Source organism: Cornus florida, unplaced genomic scaffold (assembly GCF_030987335.1).
Source record: "Cornus florida cultivar Cherokee Brave unplaced genomic scaffold, ASM3098733v1 CherokeeBrave_3.0.0_Hap2_Chr11, whole genome shotgun sequence".
In the NCBI taxonomy this organism is placed as follows: domain Eukaryota; kingdom Viridiplantae; phylum Streptophyta; class Magnoliopsida; order Cornales; family Cornaceae; genus Cornus; species Cornus florida.
Genome location: NW_026775581.1, coordinates 127458267 through 127479541, shown reverse-complemented (window position 1 = coordinate 127479541; position 21275 = coordinate 127458267). Strand labels below are relative to the sequence as shown.

Here is a 21275-nt window from a genome sequence, read left to right as displayed (position 1 = left end):
AAAGACTTAAACTTTTATAAAAGATTGGGATGATCAATACCAAAGTCCATGCCTTCTAGCAAACAAATTTAATGACATAGCTAGCCCTTTGTCCTACATTGTTAATTCTCAACATACACAAAGAAACATCATCCACATATGGTACAAAATGAAATTTTGCATATACACCATTATTAGTAAGACAAATCCAACAAAATGAGATTAATTAATCAAAAATAATCTACTTATCCTAAATTATTTTTCAGTCAACTTGTTCATTCTATAGAGAAAAGAGTATCACCCAGTGGCCTAATTGATAGAGTGGCCAGCTTCCTGTGTTCGAGTCCTTTCTCCTTCTAGTTTGCCAAGGAAAAAAAAAATAGAGAGAAAATACCATTTTCATGGCTGGGAATAACATGCACTTCTACTGTTACGTTATTAGAAATAATTGTACTTTAGCTTGATGGAATGTCTGGAACAAAATTTTAGCAACTTGAGGTATAAAATCTACAAAAGAAGTACATTATTCGCTTGGAATTCAACATTTTAATAGAAAGAAATCTTTAGTATGCATATGTTTCTGGTAAGGGGAGAAAATTGTGACATTTCAGTAATCAAATAGGCATAATATGGAATCTAATCCCTAATAATTGAGAAGTAAAGTCATAAGATTAAAGATGCAAAACTAAGACAAAGATGAAATAATTAACACATTTATTGTATAAGATAACTGCAATTGTTGGTAGAATATATCAACTACTTATTCCTATATAAGAGATTATACCTAGTTGATACTTCCATAATCATTATCTTCACCTTCTCACCAAAATTAAAGCACGTATGTAAAAAGCATGCTATTAACCACCATTAAACTTAACTAGAAAACTTAAAAATAATATTTTTGGAGTAATTATCTAAAAAACAAAAGTGACTAAACAAGATTCTTGAAATTGTACCAAATAATTGAAGAAATATAATGTTAGTATCATTATTGGAGGTAGTGCATACTATGTCCCAGGAGGTAGTTAGTAGCCAATACATATATCTTGTAGCAAATATTTTGTAGCCGTAGTTCCTTATTTTGTAGCAGATTAAGGTACTACTTCTTTCCGATATTCCCTATGGCAACCACTTAGTTATCGCGTATGTGTCTAACTTCTGGCTATAAAATAGCATTTTTAACTACACAGCCAGACATAGCATAGGTACGTAGTCTCTTCTATACATACCAATATTGAAGAGCTTCTTCCTTACATAACTACTACTATATTAGGAACTACTTGACTGCCTTACCCATTATACATGGATTTGTGCTCTATGGTAGATTGAGTTTATAAATTTGTATATAACCTCTCATCACATGGTACTAGTCACAGTTGTGAAGTCCTTGAAGAGAGTTCAGGCTTATGGGTTTTTGGTGAAGTAGCTCTGATTGTCTTTTTGGGTTAATATAATTTATAGTGATTTCGATTATATTCTTAAGAGGATTATAGAACCTAACCTTCTAAAGTTCACAAGAACAGGAATGACATCAGTTTAAAAAATCTTAATAACAACTTCCACTTTATCTTCACTAGCTGAGAACTTATCCTGTCATTATCTACAAAAAATTGAAGTCAGTGAAGGTTTCCTGTCTCGAAACAACAGAAATTTGAGATTTACCACAACTTTATGAAATTCTGCATGATTAGTTACAAGTGTTTCCCAATGACAACTCATTAACACCACAGTTATTTTTCCCTTAACTTTTGGATTTGACTTATTTACTTCCTTGCATAATATATAACCAATAATTGTATTGCCATCACACCTACCATGAACAGAGGAGTTATCAATAGTAATCATAGTCATATTTACAATGAGACTACAAAGAAATTACCAGTATTACTGGTATGCAGTTATTTTGAAAAATCCTCTAATATTTTTTTATCTTTTTTTTTTAAAGTAAAAAAAATCCTCTAATCTTATCTTTGGAGAAACAAGAAAGTTTAGTTCCACTTTTTATTGCAAATTAGTATGCACCCAATTGGAGCAGTAGCACAACCAAAACCAAAAAGGATAAAACTGAATCATTCTTCTATTAAAAAAATAAATAAATAAAAGAAAATAAAAAAAACCAGCAACTTCATAAGACAGAAAAACACAGCTTACAACATATGAATCCTCAAATCTAGTGAATATGTAAACAACACATGAATTGAAATCATGTCAGCAGAAAGTAACAACAACTTAATTGATTAAAATTTTCAACACATAGTATCATTTACAGAGAGACTCTACAACTTTCTAGGGGAAGGCAGAGATGAAAGAAGAAATTGGAAAATAGTACCCGGGTTAGAGAGGGTTAGGGCTTATCCCTATGCTTGAAGAAATAACTTCTGCGATTGAAGAAAAAATTAGAAAATTGATGAGAGTTCAGAGAAGGAAGAAAGCAGAATAATAAAGATCAATGAAAGTTTAGAAAAGGAAGAAAGGAGAACAAGGCCAGTACCTGGGCGATTTTCCTCTGAAGGTGAAACTTGCAAAAGACAAAGCTTCAAACAATCAGCCTTTGTGATTGAGGCAAAGTTATGTCAGTGCTTAGAAAGGGTTAGGCTTTCATTGATGGATTCAATAGAGTGAGGGCTAGGTCTCATTTGAGAATGGGAGAGAGAAGGGTCTGCACAAATAGAAATATGAAAGAGCATTAGGGCTCTAATTAGGTCAAAGTACCTATTTCAAGAGTTATAACGTGACCGGAGGCTGAGATGACGGTAAAAAACCCCAATTGTTTGCAACCGTCCAGTTATTGCCGCTACACCAGAAATTAGAAAGAGAAAGGTTAGGGTTTCAGCAAAGAGGGAAAGAGGAACCGTTGAGCCTGAGTATTTGATTTCCCTTTAGCAGATCGAAGATTGTTCGTGCCATGGCATATTGTATCTGTATCGCAGGAAACAAGTGAGGGAGAAAGAGTCGTGAGAGAGGGTTACACCGAATGGAATATGAAAGGCCTTAGGGCTTGAAATTAGGCAAGTGTAGAAAAGGGCATTTTAGGCAACACATAAAATAGGAAGAAGGGTATTTTAGGCAACAGAAATATCAAACAGTATTTTTTCATGTGCCACCTCAGCTTTTGGGTCAAACCCATTTTAAAGAAACTATGGGACTTTAACTCAATCTCTTAGTAAATATGATACCCTAAGTCCATTTATGTGTAATAATCCCTATAATTTATAACGATTTCGATTATATATCCTAAAGAGTATGATAGTGTGCAGGGGTATTTTTCAGAGGATTATACATTCTTAAGAGGATTATAGAAACTAACCTTCTGAAGTTCACAATAACAGGAATGACATCAATTTAAAAAATCTTAATAACAACTTCCACTTTATCTTCACTAGATGAGAACTTATCCTGTCATTATTTACAAAAAATTGAAGTCAGTGAAGGTTTCCTGTCTCGAAACAACAGAAATTTGAGATATATCATTTTTCATATATTGGTCAAGTCAAATGCTCAAAGAATATTCTTTCAAAAGAACAAAGAGGCTCAAGAAAGATGCTGATTGCGAGTGTTAATCATCGAACACAGACAATTATGTTATGTGAAAACCATTGTAGCAGAAAGTACATAACCAATCCAATTATTTTAGTGCATAATAGGATATAGCTTATTTTAGCAAATCAACCATTTAGTGGGTACATTCAATTTAAAGCCACTGTCTAGAAAGCACTAAGTTTAAAAAGTATGGAACACATATTGGTTAGTATTTAAAGAGTATGATACGAGCACGATAAGAGTAATTCCTTGCTTCTTAAGTGACTACTCCTCAAATTTTAACTCTTGTTTTTCAATTGCAATGTAAAACATTTTATAAGTGCCAGCGATCCAACCCGTAAAATCACGCTCTCTACATTTTTCCTATTAAATTGAGTGAAAAAAAAAGGAGTTGCAGCCGGCTCCTTTTGTGTAGTCCCCTTATATCTAATAGTTTCTATCTTTCTTTTTAGAAAACCCAATAGCCTACAATAGCAAGATATTGACAAGATATTTAAATATTCTATACTCAAAAAACAGATAACACATTAACAAGATATATAAAGACTACCAAAAAAGAATATGGAGCTAGAGTCCCAAAAACTTTTAGGCCAATGATTAAATTGCAACGACCGTTCAAGACTCTATTTTATAAAGCCAAACTGAATATATATATAATATTACAAGCAATAGATAATAATCAAGTTTCTATTTTGTTTTCACTTATTAGATGCATGAAATGGATCAAAAAGTTAAGACAAACACTAACTTATGAAATTAGTGTTACATTTCTGCATTTCCAAATAAACCTTTTAAATTAATAGTAAAGCTATCCAAAGATCTCCAGTTGACAAGAGCCATGAATTCTCTTTATGGATAGGACTGATATAAGATTCTCAGACTGTGTTTTTACATTCACAAATTACGATATTTTTCTCAATCCAATAGCCAGTGAAGAGAGCTTATGACTCTTTTCAAGAGAGGGTGACTTCTCCTTTAAATTGATGTCTATTTCCAGCTGAAAGTAACTTTCTTTGATAAATTATCCACCACCAACAAAAGTTACTGATCATAATGTGTGAACAAAAAATGAATTCTGAAGTTTGAATGTCCATAGTGTAACATTAATGCCAGACACCCAATATGTTAATTATTATAAATATCATACTTTATCATCATATAAATAAGCCTAAATACTACAAGAAATTTCTTGAGACACCATGTATGTTCTCACCAGGACTAAATGTTCTCATTTCATGACATCAACTGCTTTGTACTCATATTTGAGATCTATGTTGAAAGAGGCGATAACTAATGGTCAATAATTAACAAAAAAATTTTTTTTTTAACTAAAATCAAATAAAAAATCAGGGTTTTAGAAAGTGAAACCGGCAGAAGAAATTGACTGATCAAAATTTAGAGAGCGAAAGTAGTAGAGTGAGAGAGACCTTTGAAGTTGAGAGCGATACGAACACGGCAAGAGCAAGAGCTCCCCCAGGAAGAATATAGCTTCAGCTTCATTGGCTCCTCACCATTACTCCCCTATTCACAAACAACCAATAGCTTGTTAGACAGTTAAATCAATCAGTTGAGTCTGTAGTGATTGATGTGATGGTGCTCTGTGCAATTGATTGATGATGAAGTAAGAAAATTTTAGTGACAATTTCTTTTAAAAAAAAAATTAAAATTAAAATAAATTGGAAACAGAGCAACTGATTCACAACGAATTTGAGAGACACCAACCATAGTGCACGATAAGAGTAATTCCTTGCTTCTTAAGTGACAACTCCTCAAATTTGAACTCTTGTTTTTCAAGTGCTATGTAAAACATTTTATAAGTGCCAGCGATCCATGATGTAAAATCACGCTCTCTACATTTTTCCTATTAAATTGAGTGAAAAAAAAAGGAGTTGCAGCTGGCTCCTGTTGTGTAGTTTCTATATTTATTTTTAGAAAACCCAATAGCCTACAATAGGAAGAAAACCCTAATTTTACAAAACCCAATAGCCTACAATAGGAAGAAAACCCTAATTTTAGAAAACCCAATAGCCTACAATAAGAAGAAAACACAAAAACAAGAACCATTACAACAAAAAAGCTTAAGAAACACCAAATCATCATAACTCAATCCAAATTTACAGCTGAAAAAAGAAAACAAGAAAAATTCAACTGAAACAATGAAAATGCACTGACAAATGTATGGTTTGAAGCTCACCGAGAACCCTTGATCCCTCTTCTGAGCCCATTGTAGCTGGACTGAAAATTGAGCTGGGTTTCTCAATTCCTACAGCGATAAAGCTAGAGAGAGAGGGTGGAGGGACCGGCTTAGAAAGAGTCGTGGAGAAAGAGAGAGAGAGAGAGCAGCGATGAGAGAGAGCAGCGAATGAGAGAATTTTATTTTTAGGGCCAAAGAAGATCGTATTTACCGAACGAATTAGGGCAATATATTAAATTATGGAGAAAGGGCATTTTAGGCAACACAAAAAAAAGTGAGAAGGACATTTTTGGCAAAACATTTCTTGAACAGTAATAATTCATGTGCCACGTCAGCAATTCATTTTAGGGAAATATGAAACTTTGACTCCGCCTCTGAGTAAATACGGAGCCCTAACCCCATTTATATGTAATTATCCCATAAAAAATCATGTTAGGGACACAGCGCCCAAGGAGAAGGCGTTCTTGGACAACAAGTATGAACGTGACTTGGAATTGTCATTGTTGGAACGAGCTATGAAGGACTACTTCCAGTCATTAGAGGCGCTCAGATTTGAAGGTAATACTAATAATGTTGATGGTGATGAACAAGTACTTTGTGCCATTTGTAAAGATGAGATATTAATTGGTTCGCGGGTCATTCGCATGCCATGCTCTCATTTATACCATGTCTTCTGCATTGCAGAATGGCTCAAAAGGAGTCTTATGTGCCCGTTGTGTCGCTTCAACTTGTCAACCACTTTCCCAATGTAATTGACAATCATCCCTTCACCATCTATTCTAATTCTGCTATATGTAATATCATCTTTTGTTCTTCTTGTTACTGAGTTATCGGATTAATTCACCATTTCAATAAAAATAACAGGGTACACATTAGATTTTGTAGCTTTGGTCAATATGGTTAGTTACCTGATTATATATGCATTGGATTAATTGTTTTGGTCAGTTCAGATCACATAAATTTTTTTGGGTAGGTTATACCACAACTTGTTAATACTAATATTAACTAATCTCAAAGTTGTAGCAAGTTCATAGGTTTGTAAATTGAAAAGAAAAAGAAATAGTTGAAGAACATTACTTCAATCTATATGGTTAATCACCCATTTTCAAAAGTAAAAACTCTGGCAGTCATGACTCATAAGAATTTAAAAGTTATATCAAATTTAAGGCATTGAGGTTAAAAGGTATATTATCTGAAAATTACATTTTGGAGTACGGATTGACCTCCCTCATGGACTGTTTGTTGTAGGAAACTAGGATTATTAGCTGGTCATTGTGGGTGGGCCTTTCTTTTGTTGAGGGGATAGAAGAGTAGTTACATTCCTTTAGGTGCTCTACATATTTGCATCTAAAACACTGATTCACCAGATGAGAATAATTTTTAGTTCACAAAATCAGATTAGGTTCTCATAATTGGGTGTGGGTGAGACCAAAAAAAATTCACTTGCAACAGAATATCACAGATTAATTCGCATGCAGGGGACGGGTATATATACATGAATATGAGCCTCACACAAGATATAATGCAATTTGGTCACCATAACTTCACTACTAGTTAAAGGTGACATTAGGCGGTTACCTCTGCTCTTCATTACTAATACTGCCTCCTTCCTTGTTCCGCGCGTTGCTCTTGTAATTAGGAAGGGAAACACAAAACCACAGGAGTAATAATTCGGGAGACATATCCATCAGAGAGAGAGAGATCGAGAGAAATCAGATCCTAATGGTAAAAATTGACATGCTAATAGATGTTAATATTATCATATGCTACTGGAGAGTACTTACAAAAATAAATAAATAAACTACTGGAGAGTCAAGCTAAATGCATGCCCTATAAACAGTATGAAGCATGAAAAGATAATAACAAACCTATTATCCAAGTGCTCCCCTCATGGAAATGTCTTCAGGCAATTGGCTGAATGTCACAATTTGCTTAGTCCTCAGGATGTGACATTCTCATGAGGCAGACAGAGTACTCCTTGTCGACAATATCATTCTGGAAAAATCCTTTCTAGAATGATTAAGTCGAGCAACATTTTGTTGGGGTCTGACATGAGAGGTCGCTTGGGTGATTTTGGTCTAGCGAAGTTGTATACGCAAGGGGAGGTGCCGAACACGACGAGAGTGGTGGGGACTTTGGGATATTTGGCGCCGGAGCAAAAATATACAGAAATTTGCCCTAAAAGATGAGAAATTATTGTATGAGGCAGCACCACTCCAAGTCACAGTCGCCATCGCCGGCGAGCCCTCTCAGGTAATTGCAGATTCCCTCCCCGTTCTAGTTCATCGTACTCCAAATTCGCCTGTTTGACGGCAAACCAAGCAATCTTCGAAGCCACCTACAGAGCGATGAAGATTCACATCGTTGATTTTGGGATCGGGCGATGGCGGAGCTAGACTACGAAGCCAATGATCAGCGTTGAACAGAGATCGGCGTTGGTGACCATAGGGGAAGACTCCAGTGAAGGCGACAATGGTTCATACAATAATTTGTCCTAAAGGATAGTATTAGCACTAAACGTGGTCGTTTTGACCTAAAGGATAGTATTGTAATTTTAAAAATATAATTTTTTAGTTTTTTAAATAAAAGGGAATATAATAAGGGTAATTTAGTCATTTCACATATCCTTAACGCCCAATTGACAGAGTTGGGGTAAAATGATAACTTTATTATATTATTGGGGGTTTTAAAACTGATTGGAGTTTTATGATCACTTATTAATAGTTTTGGGGTTTTACAAATTTGCCCAAAAAACAAAAGATAATAAAGAAAGGGGTAAAATGATAACTTTATTATATTATTGGGGGTTTTAAAACTGATTGGAGTTTTATGATCACTTATTAATAGTTTTGGGGTTTTACAAATTTGCCCAAAAAACAAAAGATAATAAAGAAAGGGTTCTCTCCATTCCGGTAAAGGATTCACAAAAGTCATACTCCCACAAGGATTAGAATGCACATGTATAAAATACGACATACGCGAAGACATGTACTAGTAAATTTAGTAACTCCTCCAGTTCAGTTCTAGCAAATACTAATAGATCTAGATCTCTCTCTCCTGGGTATGGCGACAACAAGAGAGGTGTATGTTAGGGCTTTAGCTTTTTTTAATATCAGAGGAGGTGATGATCAGTCCCTGCCTTGTATCAACTTTAAAATCAATTTACTGGTGGAGCGGACTTATCAATCTTCCGATGGAGCCCTTAAAAGCATCACCAGAGACGGAGACAGACAGCGCATCATCAGAGACCTTATCGGAGAGATTTCATCAGAATATCCATATCACTCCATAACCTATGATCTCCTCTCCACAATGATCGATGGAATGGAAATCCCTTTCCCATTAGAGAAGATGAAATAGGATGGTAACCGTAACTGCAAACCGCAGCAGGCCGAGTTGGAGAACGTGGACGACCTAATCATTCGTGTTTTGGACGAGGCTCGTTCCATGGTGAATAGTAATTATAGTCAGAATAAGAAGATATTGGCGTTGGATCTCTACATTGAGAATAGAGTGATTTTACCCCGCCATGAATTCGAAGCAATGGACCGGGCCAGAGAGAAGGAAGACCGTGTGTTACGACTTCATCGATTGGTTTCTTCCTTTGATCTCTTTTTGGACTTTTGTATAATAACGAGGGAAATAAAAAATCATGTTAGGGACACAGCGCCGAAGGAGAAGGCGTTCTTGGACAACAAGTATGAACGTGACTTGGAATTGTCATTGTTGGAACGAGCTATGAAGGACTACTTCCAGTCATTAGAGACGCTCAGATTTGAAGGTAATACTAATAATGTTGATGGTGATGAACAAGTACTTTGTGCCATTTGTAAAGATGAGATATTAATTGGTTCGCGGGTCATTCGCATGCCATGCTCTCATTTATACCATGTCTTCTGCATTGCAGAATGGCTCAAAAGGAGTCTTATGTGCCCGTTGTGTCGCTTCAACTTGTCAACCACTTTCCCAATGTAATTGACAATCATCCCTTCACCATCTATTCTAATTCTGCTATATGTAATATCATCTTTTGTTCTTCTTGTTACTGAGTTATCGGATTAATTCACCATTTCAATAAAAATAACAGGGTACACATTAGATTTTGTAGCTTTGGTCAATATGGTTAGTTACCTGATTATATATGCATTGGATTAATTGTTTTGGTCAGTTCAGATCACATAAATTTTTTTGGGTAGGTTATACCACAACTTGTTAATACTAATATTAACTAATCTCAAAGTTGTAGCAAGTTCATAGGTTTGTAAATTGAAAAGAAAAAGAAATAGTTGAAGAACATTACTTCAATCTATATGGTTAATCACCCATTTTCAAAAGTAAAAACTCTGGCAGTCATGACTCATAAGAATTTAAAAGTTATATCAAATTTAAGGCATTGAGGTTAAAAGGTATATTATCTGAAAATTACATTTTGGAGTACGGATTGACCTCCCTCATGGACTGTTTGTTGTAGGAAACTAGGATTATTAGCTGGTCATTGTGGGTGGGCCTTTCTTTTGTTGAGGGGATAGAAGAGTAGTTACATTCCTTTAGGTGCTCTACATATTTGCATCTAAAACACTGATTCACCAGATGAGAATAATTTTTAGTTCACAAAATCAGATTAGGTTCTCATAATTGGGTGTGGGTGAGACCAAAAAAAATTCACTTGCAACAGAATATCACAGATTAATTCGCATGCAGGGGACGGGTATATATACATGAATATGAGCCTCACACAAGATATAATGCAATTTGGTCACCATAACTTCACTACTAGTTAAAGGTGACATTAGGCGGTTACCTCTGCTCTTCATTACTAATACTGCCTCCTTCCTTGTTCCGCGCGTTGCTCTTGTAATTAGGAAGGGAAACACAAAACCACAGGAGTAATAATTCGGGAGACATATCCATCAGAGAGAGAGAGATCGAGAGAAATCAGATCCTAATGGTAAAAATTGACATGCTAATAGATGTTAATATTATCATATGCTACTGGAGAGTACTTACAAAAATAAATAAATAAACTACTGGAGAGTCAAGCTAAATGCATGCCCTATAAACAGTATGAAGCATGAAAAGATAATAACAAACCTATTATCCAAGTGCTCCCCTCATGGAAATGTCTTCAGGCAATTGGCTGAATGTCACAATTTGCTTAGTCCTCAGGATGTGACATTCTCATGAGGCAGACAGAGTACTCCTTGTCGACAATATCATTCTGGAAAAATCCTTTCCAGAATGATTAAGTCGAGCAACATTTTGTTGGGGTCTGACATGAGAGGTCGCTTGGGTGATTTTGGTCTAGCGAAGTTGTATACGCAAGGGGAGGTGCCGAACACGACGAGAGTGGTGGGGACTTTGGGATATTTGGCGCCGGAGCAAAAATATACAGAAATTTGCCCTAAAAGATGAGAAATTATTGTATGAGGCAGCACCACTCCAAGTCACAGTCGCCATCGCCGGCGAGCCCTCTCAGGTAATTGCAGATTCCCTCCCCGTTCTAGTTCATCGTACTCCAAATTCGCCTGTTTGACGGCAAACCAAGCAATCTTCGAAGCCACCTACAGAGCGATGAAGATTCACATCGTTGATTTTGGGATCGGGCGATGGCGGAGCTAGACTACGAAGCCAATGATCAGCGTTGAACAGAGATCGGCGTTGGTGACCATAGGGGAAGACTCCAGTGAAGGCGACAATGGTTCATACAATAATTTGTCCTAAAGGATAGTATTAGCACTAAACGTGGTCGTTTTGACCTAAAGGATAGTATTGTAATTTTAAAAATATAATTTTTTAGTTTTTTAAATAAAAGGGAATATAATAAGGGTAATTTAGTCATTTCACATATCCTTAACGCCCAATTGACAGAGTTGGGGTAAAATGATAACTTTATTATATTATTGGGGGTTTTAAAACTGATTGGAGTTTTATGATCACTTATTAATAGTTTTGGGGTTTTACAAATTTGCCCAAAAAACAAAAGATAATAAAGAAAGGGTTCTCTCCATTCCGGTAAAGGATTCACAAAAGTCATACTCCCACAAGGATTAGAATGCACATGTATAAAATACGACATACGCGAAGACATGTACTAGTAAATTTAGTAACTCCTCCAGTTCAGTTCTAGCAAATACTAATAGATCTAGATCTCTCTCTCCTGGGTATGGCGACAACAAGAGAGGTGTATGTTAGGGCTTTAGCTTTTTTTAATATCAGAGGAGGTGATGATCAGTCCCTGCCTTGTATCAACTTTAAAATCAATTTACTGGTGGAGCGGACTTATCAATCTTCCGATGGAGCCCTTAAAAGCATCACCAGAGACGGAGACAGACAGCGCATCATCAGAGACCTTATCGGAGAGATTTCATCAGAATATCCATATCACTCCATAACCTATGATCTCCTCTCCACAATGATCGATGGAATGGAAATCCCTTTCCCATTAGAGAAGATGCAATGGGATGGTAACCGTAACTGCAAACCGCAGCAGGCCGAGTTGGAGAACGTGGACGACCTAATCATTCGTGTTTTGGACGAGGCTCGTTCCATGGTGAATAGTAATTATAGTCAGAATAAGAAGATATTGGCGTTGGATCTCTACATTGAGAATAGAGTGATTTTACCCCGCCATGAATTCGAAGCAATGGACCGGGCCAGAGAGAAGGAAGACCGTGTGTTACGACTTCATCGATTGGTTTCTTCCTTTGATCTCTTTTTGGACTTTTGTATAATAACGAGGGAAATAAAAAATCATGTTAGGGACACAGCGCCCAAGGAGAAGGCGTTCTTGGACAACAAGTATGAACGTGACTTGGAATTGTCATTGTTGGAACGAGCTATGAAGGACTACTTCCAGTCATTAGAGACGCTCAGATTTGAAGGTAATACTAATAATGTTGATGGTGATGAACAAGTACTTTGTGCCATTTGTAAAGATGAGATATTAATTGGTTCGCGGGTCATTCGCATGCCATGCTCTCATTTATACCATGTCTTCTGCATTGCAGAATGGCTCAAAAGGAGTCTTATGTGCCCGTTGTGTCGCTTCAACTTGTCAACCACTTTCCCAATGTAATTGACAATCATCCCTTCACCATCTATTCTAATTCTGCTATATGTAATATCATCTTTTGTTCTTCTTGTTACTGAGTTATCGGATTAATTCGCCATTTCAATAAAAATAACAGGGTACACATTAGATTTTGTAGCTTTGGTCAATATGGTTAGTTACCTGATTATATATGCATTGGATTAATTGTTTTGCTCAGTTCAGATCACATAAATTTTTTTGGGTAGGTTATACCACAACTTGTTAATACTAATATTAACTAATCTCAAAGTTGTAGCAAGTTCATAGGTTTGTAAATTGAAAAGAAAAAGAAATAGTTGAAGAACATTACTTCAATCTATATGGTTAATCACCCATTTTCAAAAGTAAAAACTCTGGCAGTCATGACTCATAAGAATTTAAAAGTTATATCAAATTTAAGGCATTGAGGTTAAAAGGTATATTATCTGAAAATTACATTTTGGAGTACGGATTGACCTCCCTCATGGACTGTTTGTTGTAGGAAACTAGGATTATTAGCTGGTCATTGTGGGTGGGCCTTTCTTTTGTTGAGGGGATAGAAGAGTAGTTACATTCCTTTAGGTGCTCTACATATTTGCATCTAAAACACTGATTCACCAGATGAGAATAATTTTTAGTTCACAAAATCAGATTAGGTTCTCATAATTGGGTGTGGGTGAGACCAAAAAAAATTCACTTGCAACAGAATATCACAGATTAATTCGCATGCAGGGGACGGGTATATATACATGAATATGAGCCTCACACAAGATATAATGCAATTTGGTCACCATAACTTCACTACTAGTTAAAGGTGACATTAGGCGGTTACCTCTGCTCTTCATTACTAATACTGCCTCCTTCCTTGTTCCGCGCGTTGCTCTTGTAATTAGGAAGGGAAACACAAAACCACAGGAGTAATAATTCGGGAGACATATCCATCAGAGAGAGAGAGATCGAGAGAAATCAGATCCTAATGGTAAAAATTGACATGCTAATAGATGTTAATATTATCATATGCTACTGGAGAGTACTTACAAAAATAAATAAATAAACTACTGGAGAGTCAAGCTAAATGCATGCCCTATAAACAGTATGAAGCATGAAAAGATAATAACAAACCTATTATCCAAGTGCTCCCCTCATGGAAATGTCTTCAGGCAATTGGCTGAATGTCACAATTTGCTTAGTCCTCAGGATGTGACATTCTCATGAGGCAGACAGAGTACTCCTTGTCGACAATATCATTCTGGAAAAATCCTTCACACAACACTATATGGGAGGCCCTATCGCAAAACCTAAATTTTATTACCTTGTTAACTTCTTGTAAATTATTTCAGCTATAATTTTGTTCATTTTAATTAACACAGCCAGAGTTCAATGCTTTACATCAAGGGTTGCCCGAGTGGATATATGTTTACTGGAATTTAGAACAGTGACACTATCACAATACAACTAACATTAATTCTTTATATTCAACAGCTTTATTACCATCCAAATATCTGGAAGGCATTTCATTGAGATGTTATTGCTTGAAAGTTTTGAGAATCTAAAGCTGACAAAATTTCCTGAAATTGAAATCGTATTTATAAATGACTGAACAAGTTCTTACATTCTAGACAAGCATAAGTACATAATTAATACCTAGGCCTTGTGGGCTTGCACCATGCAGCAAGACTACATCATGAAACACATTGCTTATGTTTTTTGAACCTATGACTCACATATGTAAGAAAGTTCCTAGAGATTGAAGTTCATAAATGTATTACGAAAATCATTACCTGTAACTTAGTTTCCCTCGGTAACAATTTGAGTGCCTGTGCTCCATTGATTCGATCCCACCTTCGGCTCAATAGATCAAGGACCTTTGTCTGCATCACCATCTGTAATATCCTGAGTTTCAAAATAGGTTCTTTGATGAGTGATGATGGTGAAAAATGAGAAAAAATAAAAAAGAAAATTACAAGGCTTGAAGTAAATAATAAAATTTGTTAGTGGTGAAATGGGAAGCTTCAAAAGAAATAAAATAGAAAAAGAAAAAAGCACATAAATAGAATATGTAGATGGACGGGTGTTGGTACATGAGATGAAATATTATATATGTGTGTGATTTGCATAAATGCATGAGGTGATGGAATAATATGGGGCATTGTGTGCTATGGTATGGAGAGAAAATAATATATAAGAGGCCACATGTACACTGCAAAATCTTTATTTGCTTAGTTTTTTTTTTTTCTTTCCCTAGTTGATAGGCACACTCCCTCTCTCAGAATTGTTTGTACCAAGAGGAGTTGAACCTTATCTTTTACAAACCTTAGCTTCTGCATTTACCACTCATAAATGTTTTACCCACATGTAACATCCTCAAAAACACATGTTGCCACATGACCAGGCCACTCGTATATCTATAACATAACTTAGCTCATAAAAGATACTCGGTGCCTTATACATATGCATATACATAAGTACACTACACTCTTGTCTCCGTAATGGGAGAAACAGTAAGTAACAAACGTGTGTAGAAATAGTTCAGGCATAATAGATCACTTGTACCTGTACATGAGAAGCATTAGTATATGAATGATATGTGGATACCACCCAAGTATGTATGTATGTCTTAGTGAATTATCTTCAGTATTGGACCCAAAGAAAAGAAGAGGGCGGCCATTCGGTCAACAGAGGAAGAGAAGGAAAAAGAAAAGGAAGAAGGAGGGAAAAGGAAAGAAAGGGTCAAAAAGACGAAATCAAACACAAAGAGAGGTAAGTTTGGAAAAATCCAAAATCCAAATTATTGTTCTAAATTGCGAAAGATTCATCGTTTTAGATGATGTTTTACTTGTGAAAACATGATTTATAGTTTTTTTTTTTTTTTTACTCTAGTTGTTAAAGCATGAGAAATGATTGAAAAGTTTGTAGACTTTGAATATGATTCTGTGATAAGATCTGAGCTGAACACCTATGGGTTAGGCCTAAATTTTATACGACTTGGACCTGTTCATTTCCTTTGAAATAATATGGTATACTGAAATTTGTGGTTGTGGGTTTTGATTTGATTTAATTTGGTCACAACTTGAATCTATTATGTATTTTCTTGATGATCTCTGCTGCTCAAACCAAACCAAATTATAGAGCAGGTTTCTTCACTATTTTTATTTGTTTTTTTTTTTCCAATTTCTGACCTGTATATATATATTGTGGGTGAATTTTAAAAGACACTGTATTTGGTGAAACTTCTTTAAATGGCGGCACCTTTGTGAAATTTTATTTCATACAAAGTTTGAAATTAGAGATGAAATTTTGAGAGGTGAAAATATAAGCTTAAGAGATTCTCCAAAAATTTATTTTATTATTTATTTTGAAGTATTTGGGTTGAGTTAGGGTGAATTGTCTAAAACGAGCTTAGTCTGTGGGAAAAAAAAGGTTGTTCAAAGAATTGTTTATGATTACCTATGTCGGTATTTGCTTTTGGTCCTTCAACTGTATATGTGCGTGCCTAGCATAAAAGAAACTCCCTTTGATTGAAAGACCTTAAACGGCCTGGGTTTAATGAGGGTATGTTCACGGTCCCTGGGTGCGAGCCCTTTAAGCTGAAGGACAGGGGCGGCAGTTCCGGGGGGAAGACCCTGAAGACGCATAGGGTACACAGTGATTGACTGGTGGTTGTATTGATGGGGTTCTTGGATTTCTTTTACTGGATAAAATAGTCCATTGTTCTTTAATAAGTTGATTTTTATGATAGTGACAGTTTGAATTGAAAAGAAAATTTGAGTGCCTTATATGTAGTTATTTAATTTCATATATTCGGTTGCCTAATCCCATTTGTTCAGTTCTGATTTCCAGCATCTGTGAAAAAGAATATATTTCCCTACTTGGCTGGTTGAGCTCACGCAAATTTTCTAAAATTATTTTCAGGTGGTAGACATGGTGGGCAAGCTTAGGGAAAAAGTAAAAGTGAAAGAAAGTATACGGTAATTTAGCTTGATACTCAAGACTAGTGTCTATGTTAAGGTTGTCTGACATTTGATTTATGCCAGCAATGCGGACTTCTGAAAAGTTGAGATTTTGAGGCCATAGTGGCATAGTTTGAGAGTTGAAATTTATTTTGATATCTCCATGGTCACTTTTATATTGAGACATGTCTCGATAAATATTTGAGGTATTTTATTAGTTGTGATTCTTGTGAAGGGTGGTAAAATGGGTCACAACCCAACAATCCGCTTATATTCGTCCATTTTTTAATGATTTTGGATGAACTATATTTAAAATGGGTCAAAAATGGGTTGGATAATTTTTAACCACTTAATTTGAGGGTCAAGATGGGTTGAATATAGGTAATATTCTACCCATATTTCACCCAGCACATAATAGATACACAACACACACCTATTTTATATTGCACACAACTCATTTCTCTTTCTAAAATTCTCCCAGTCACGATTATGATTGTAAGTTAGGCTGGCCCAACCAGTCCAATCACCTAACCTCAACCTAAAATCGGGTTTGGTTGGGCTAGTTCGAAATCGGGCAGGTTTCACAGGCCTTTTTTTTTTTTTTTTTTCAATTATGCAAATTACATTTTCATTTTCCATGTTTGTAAACATCAAAATTTTTAAGAAAATTTTATTTTTAAAACATCAATATTTTGGGCGGGTCAGTATCACTGGTCATTTTTTATTTTACAAAAATACAAATTACATTTTCTTTTTCCAAGTTTGTAAACATCAAAATTTTTAAGAAAATTTTATTTTGTAAACATCAATATTTTGGACTGGTCGGTCGGGTTTCACGGGTAAAATTTTTTTTTTTTCAAATATGCAAATTACATTTTCCTTTTCCATGTTTGTAAATATCAAAATTTTGTTTTTGAAACATCAATATTTTGGGTGGGTTTCACCGGTAAATTTTATTTTTTTTACAAATATACAAATTACATTTTTCTTTTCCATATTTGTAAACATCAAATTTTTTAAGAAAATTTTATTTTTTAAACATCAAAATTTTGAGTGGGTGGGGTGGGTATTACGTGTAAATTTTTTTTTTTTACAAATTACATTTTCTTTTTCCATGTTTGTAAACATCAAAATTTTTAAGAAAAGTTTATTTTTTAAATATCAATATTTTGAGTGGGTCAGGGCGGATTTCACAGGTCAATTTTTTTTTACAAATATACAAATTATATTTTCCTTTTCCATGTTTGTAAACATCAAAATTTTTAAGAAAATTTTATTTTTTAAATATCAATATTTTGGGCGGGTCGGTCGGGTTTCACGGGTCAATTTTTTTTTTTTTTTTTACAAATTACATTTTCCTTTTCCATGTTTGTATACATCAAAATTTTTAAGAAAATTTTATTTTTTAAACATCAATATTTTGGGCTAGTCGGTCGGGTTCCACGGGTCAATATATATATATATATATGCAAATTATATTTTCATTTTCCATATTTGTAAATATCAAAATATTTTAGAAAATTTTATTTTTAAAACATCAATATTTTTTCTCCTTCCCTCACTTCTCTCTCTCTCTCTAAAATGAGTCATAAATATTGTTGAGTTTGAGATTATTTTTTTTTATTTGTTACTAAATAAAATTTTAAAACCTTCCCGAAAAAAATAATTAAAATAATAATAATAATAATAATTAATAGATTCACGGGTCATAACGGGTTGATCCTATACATTTTTTACCCGCCCATTTTCAACCCGTTATGAACGGATTAAATACAGGTCTTGACTCATGTCTGACCTACCAATTTTCAACCCAACCCAAACTCAGCCCAACCCGCCCATTTGCTACCCCTAGTTGTGAAGTTGGTAGTTAACTCGCCATGGGGAGCGGGGCGTGACAGTGACACCATCACTTCCACTGTCAATGCTATTAGGACTGATTCGAAAAGAAATTACTACATGGCTTGATATATGTGGTCTCGGCCAATAACACAATCAAACGTGTCAACTTTATTCAAATTTATAATTTTAACTGAAATCCTTGAATCAACCCTTAGAATGCCAGTATTCTTAGATGATACCAGATTAGTGATCCCTTCTCCAAGTTCTGTGTCTTCCTTATAGGGAAGTGATATATACACAACTTCTGCTATATTCTATTATTACCAATGAACAATATGTTATTAAATGTCTATGGAATATTAATCCAAACATGTCAAATCTGAAACTGGAATAAGCCCAAAAAAATTCCGATATGTGACTGCTAATGTTATCAACTCCTGAATCTCAAGTCAAGTTCTAACTAATTAATATCATGTCTATTTTTAATCCCAAGTCTTCAAAATTGAAACATCAATTCTGTGTCTAGCATGTTCACTGCTTGATATTTTAAATTTTGTCCAGCAATTAGAAATTTTGTCTAGCAATTAGGGATGATGCATACGAATACAATACGATTTTAACATATTGACTTCAAAACTTCTAATGTTGTTTGAGGGACATGAAATGTGGTTGCGTTTGTTAATATAATTTGATCAATAAAGATGAGACGTGCTTTTTCGGTGACCATAAAATTGAAGTCTTAACAGTCCCAAATGAATTTTTAATCAACAACTTGGGAGAGAGTTCTGCACTCTTTTCCCACCACGGACTTGGGAAGGCATTACACCTCCTAAATCGGGTCCAAAAAAAGACATCCGACCCGTCCCATCCTATATGCAATTTTGCTATTACACGTAGCTTAACAAACTCACCCACGATGGCACAACAACATAATAAAGACGAAATGTACAGATGCGCCCCGTCATGAAATGTAATTATGTATGCCGCATATTTGTGCATGCCATGTGGTTAATTATGTACTAGCAGAGAACAATGAGGAGACTTTTATGTTCACCTAGTGTAACGTTATGAGTTCTTGTTCCACCTTCGATTCATGTGGCGAGGATCTTGAACATGTAAAGTTGGGTATGCAATACTACTTAATAGCTTAAGTTTTTAAGTCAAATTGCATACGCTCAACATGTGACAAGTTGTATTAGAGTAGACTCAACCTTAATCCAATGTCATGTTGTTGATGGTAGCTCGTGAGTAGGATGAGAAGATCGTTCCGGGTAAGCCAAGAGACCTGAGATCAGTATCCAAGTGGAGATCAGTAGTAGAATAGGACTTGCATATGGGCCTGACCCACTCTTTTATTTTTTTAGGTGCTCGTCAGTTCCAGGGTTAGAGCTTGGTCATGCAGAACAGATACAGACTTCTATTCCACCGACTACGTATGACTGCTTACTTATTAGTTTTGGATCTTATTTCAATTATGTTATTTTACAGTTGGGATTGTTATCAGGGGTCCACTAAATGGATTCCCGAGTTGTTAAATAATTGGAGGTTTCGGAGTTTGGATTTTTATAATATTACCTTGAGGATTTTCAGTTAGAGTTCTTTCCAGCCATTTTTATTTACTTTTTGTTATTTCATCTTGTATTCTATGTTCGCATTAAATATTAATTGTCTGATATTCCCTTGGGTTTGGGCCTGGGCCTGATCAACCCGTGTCTTGGATTCGAGGGGTATCACACTACGTGCTGCTCTACATTCCTTCCGGGTTCTTTGCATATTTTGTCCTCTTCTAGCGTTAACCATACTGTTAACATAGAAAGACAGACATCAGTACAATTTCTAAATGGACCGTAAAGGAATACAATGAATCCTAAACTTAAGCTCTAATCAAAAGAAAATGTTACGCGGAAGTCTTAATACGAAATACCCTAGAGACACTTGAATCTGGAGTACTCTAATACCAACTGTGATATCCCTCGACTCCGAGACATGGGTTAATTTGGCCCAAGCCCAAGCCCAAGCCCAAACCCGAGGGAATATCAAACAATTAATATTTAACAAACACGGATCACAAAATGAATTAAGAATTAAATAATTAAAAGCTGAAAAGAAATTCTAAATTTAAAAATCCTTAAATAAATAAAATTAAAATCCAGAAATCCAAACCTCCATAAAAACCTCCAATAATTAACAATTTGAGAATCTATCTCTAGTGAACCCTTAATAAAAATCCAAACTAAAATGTAAATAACTGAAAGAACATCTAAAGTTAAACCATGGCGAGAAACCCTACATAATCGGAAGAATGAGTAATCGTCCCTGCTCAGCTCGATCAAACTCTAAGACTGGAATCGCTTGATACTTGCAAAATAAGAGTGAGTCAGGTCCACGAGCAAGTTCTATACTACTATAATCCAAGCAGAGATCCTATACGCATGTACATCCTAAACAATTCAACACTTACTATATAGTCCGTAGGTATAAATATATTCACATTACATGACTCTCACTGAACTACAGGCCCCGTCTCAACCTGACTAGTAGGCATCATGCAAAACGTACCTAAAGTGGGCATGAGTACCTAGGCCTAGCAGGGTACACATCAAACCATGATAGCCAGTTATGCATCCCAATGTATATACTGTGATACTCTTCGATTCTAGAGCCACGGGTGATCAAGTCCGAGCACAGAATACAAGGGATATCA

General features: G+C 35.3%; 2 protein-coding genes across 2 annotated transcripts; both read left to right on the top strand.

Annotated features, from left to right (window-relative positions):
* The first annotated feature begins 9160 nt into the window (after nucleotides 1-9160).
* LOC132282096 (receptor homology region, transmembrane domain- and RING domain-containing protein 6-like) lies at nucleotides 9161-9688 on the top strand. The gene has a single exon (XM_059783724.1). The coding sequence runs from the start codon at nucleotides 9161-9163 to the stop codon at nucleotides 9686-9688; it is 528 nt and encodes a 175-aa protein (XP_059639707.1).
* Nucleotides 9689-11876: 2188 nt separating this feature from the next.
* On the top strand, nucleotides 11877-12788 carry LOC132282095 (uncharacterized). The gene has a single exon (XM_059783723.1). The coding sequence runs from the start codon at nucleotides 11877-11879 to the stop codon at nucleotides 12786-12788; it is 912 nt and encodes a 303-aa protein (XP_059639706.1).
* The last annotated feature ends 8487 nt before the right edge of the window (nucleotides 12789-21275 follow it).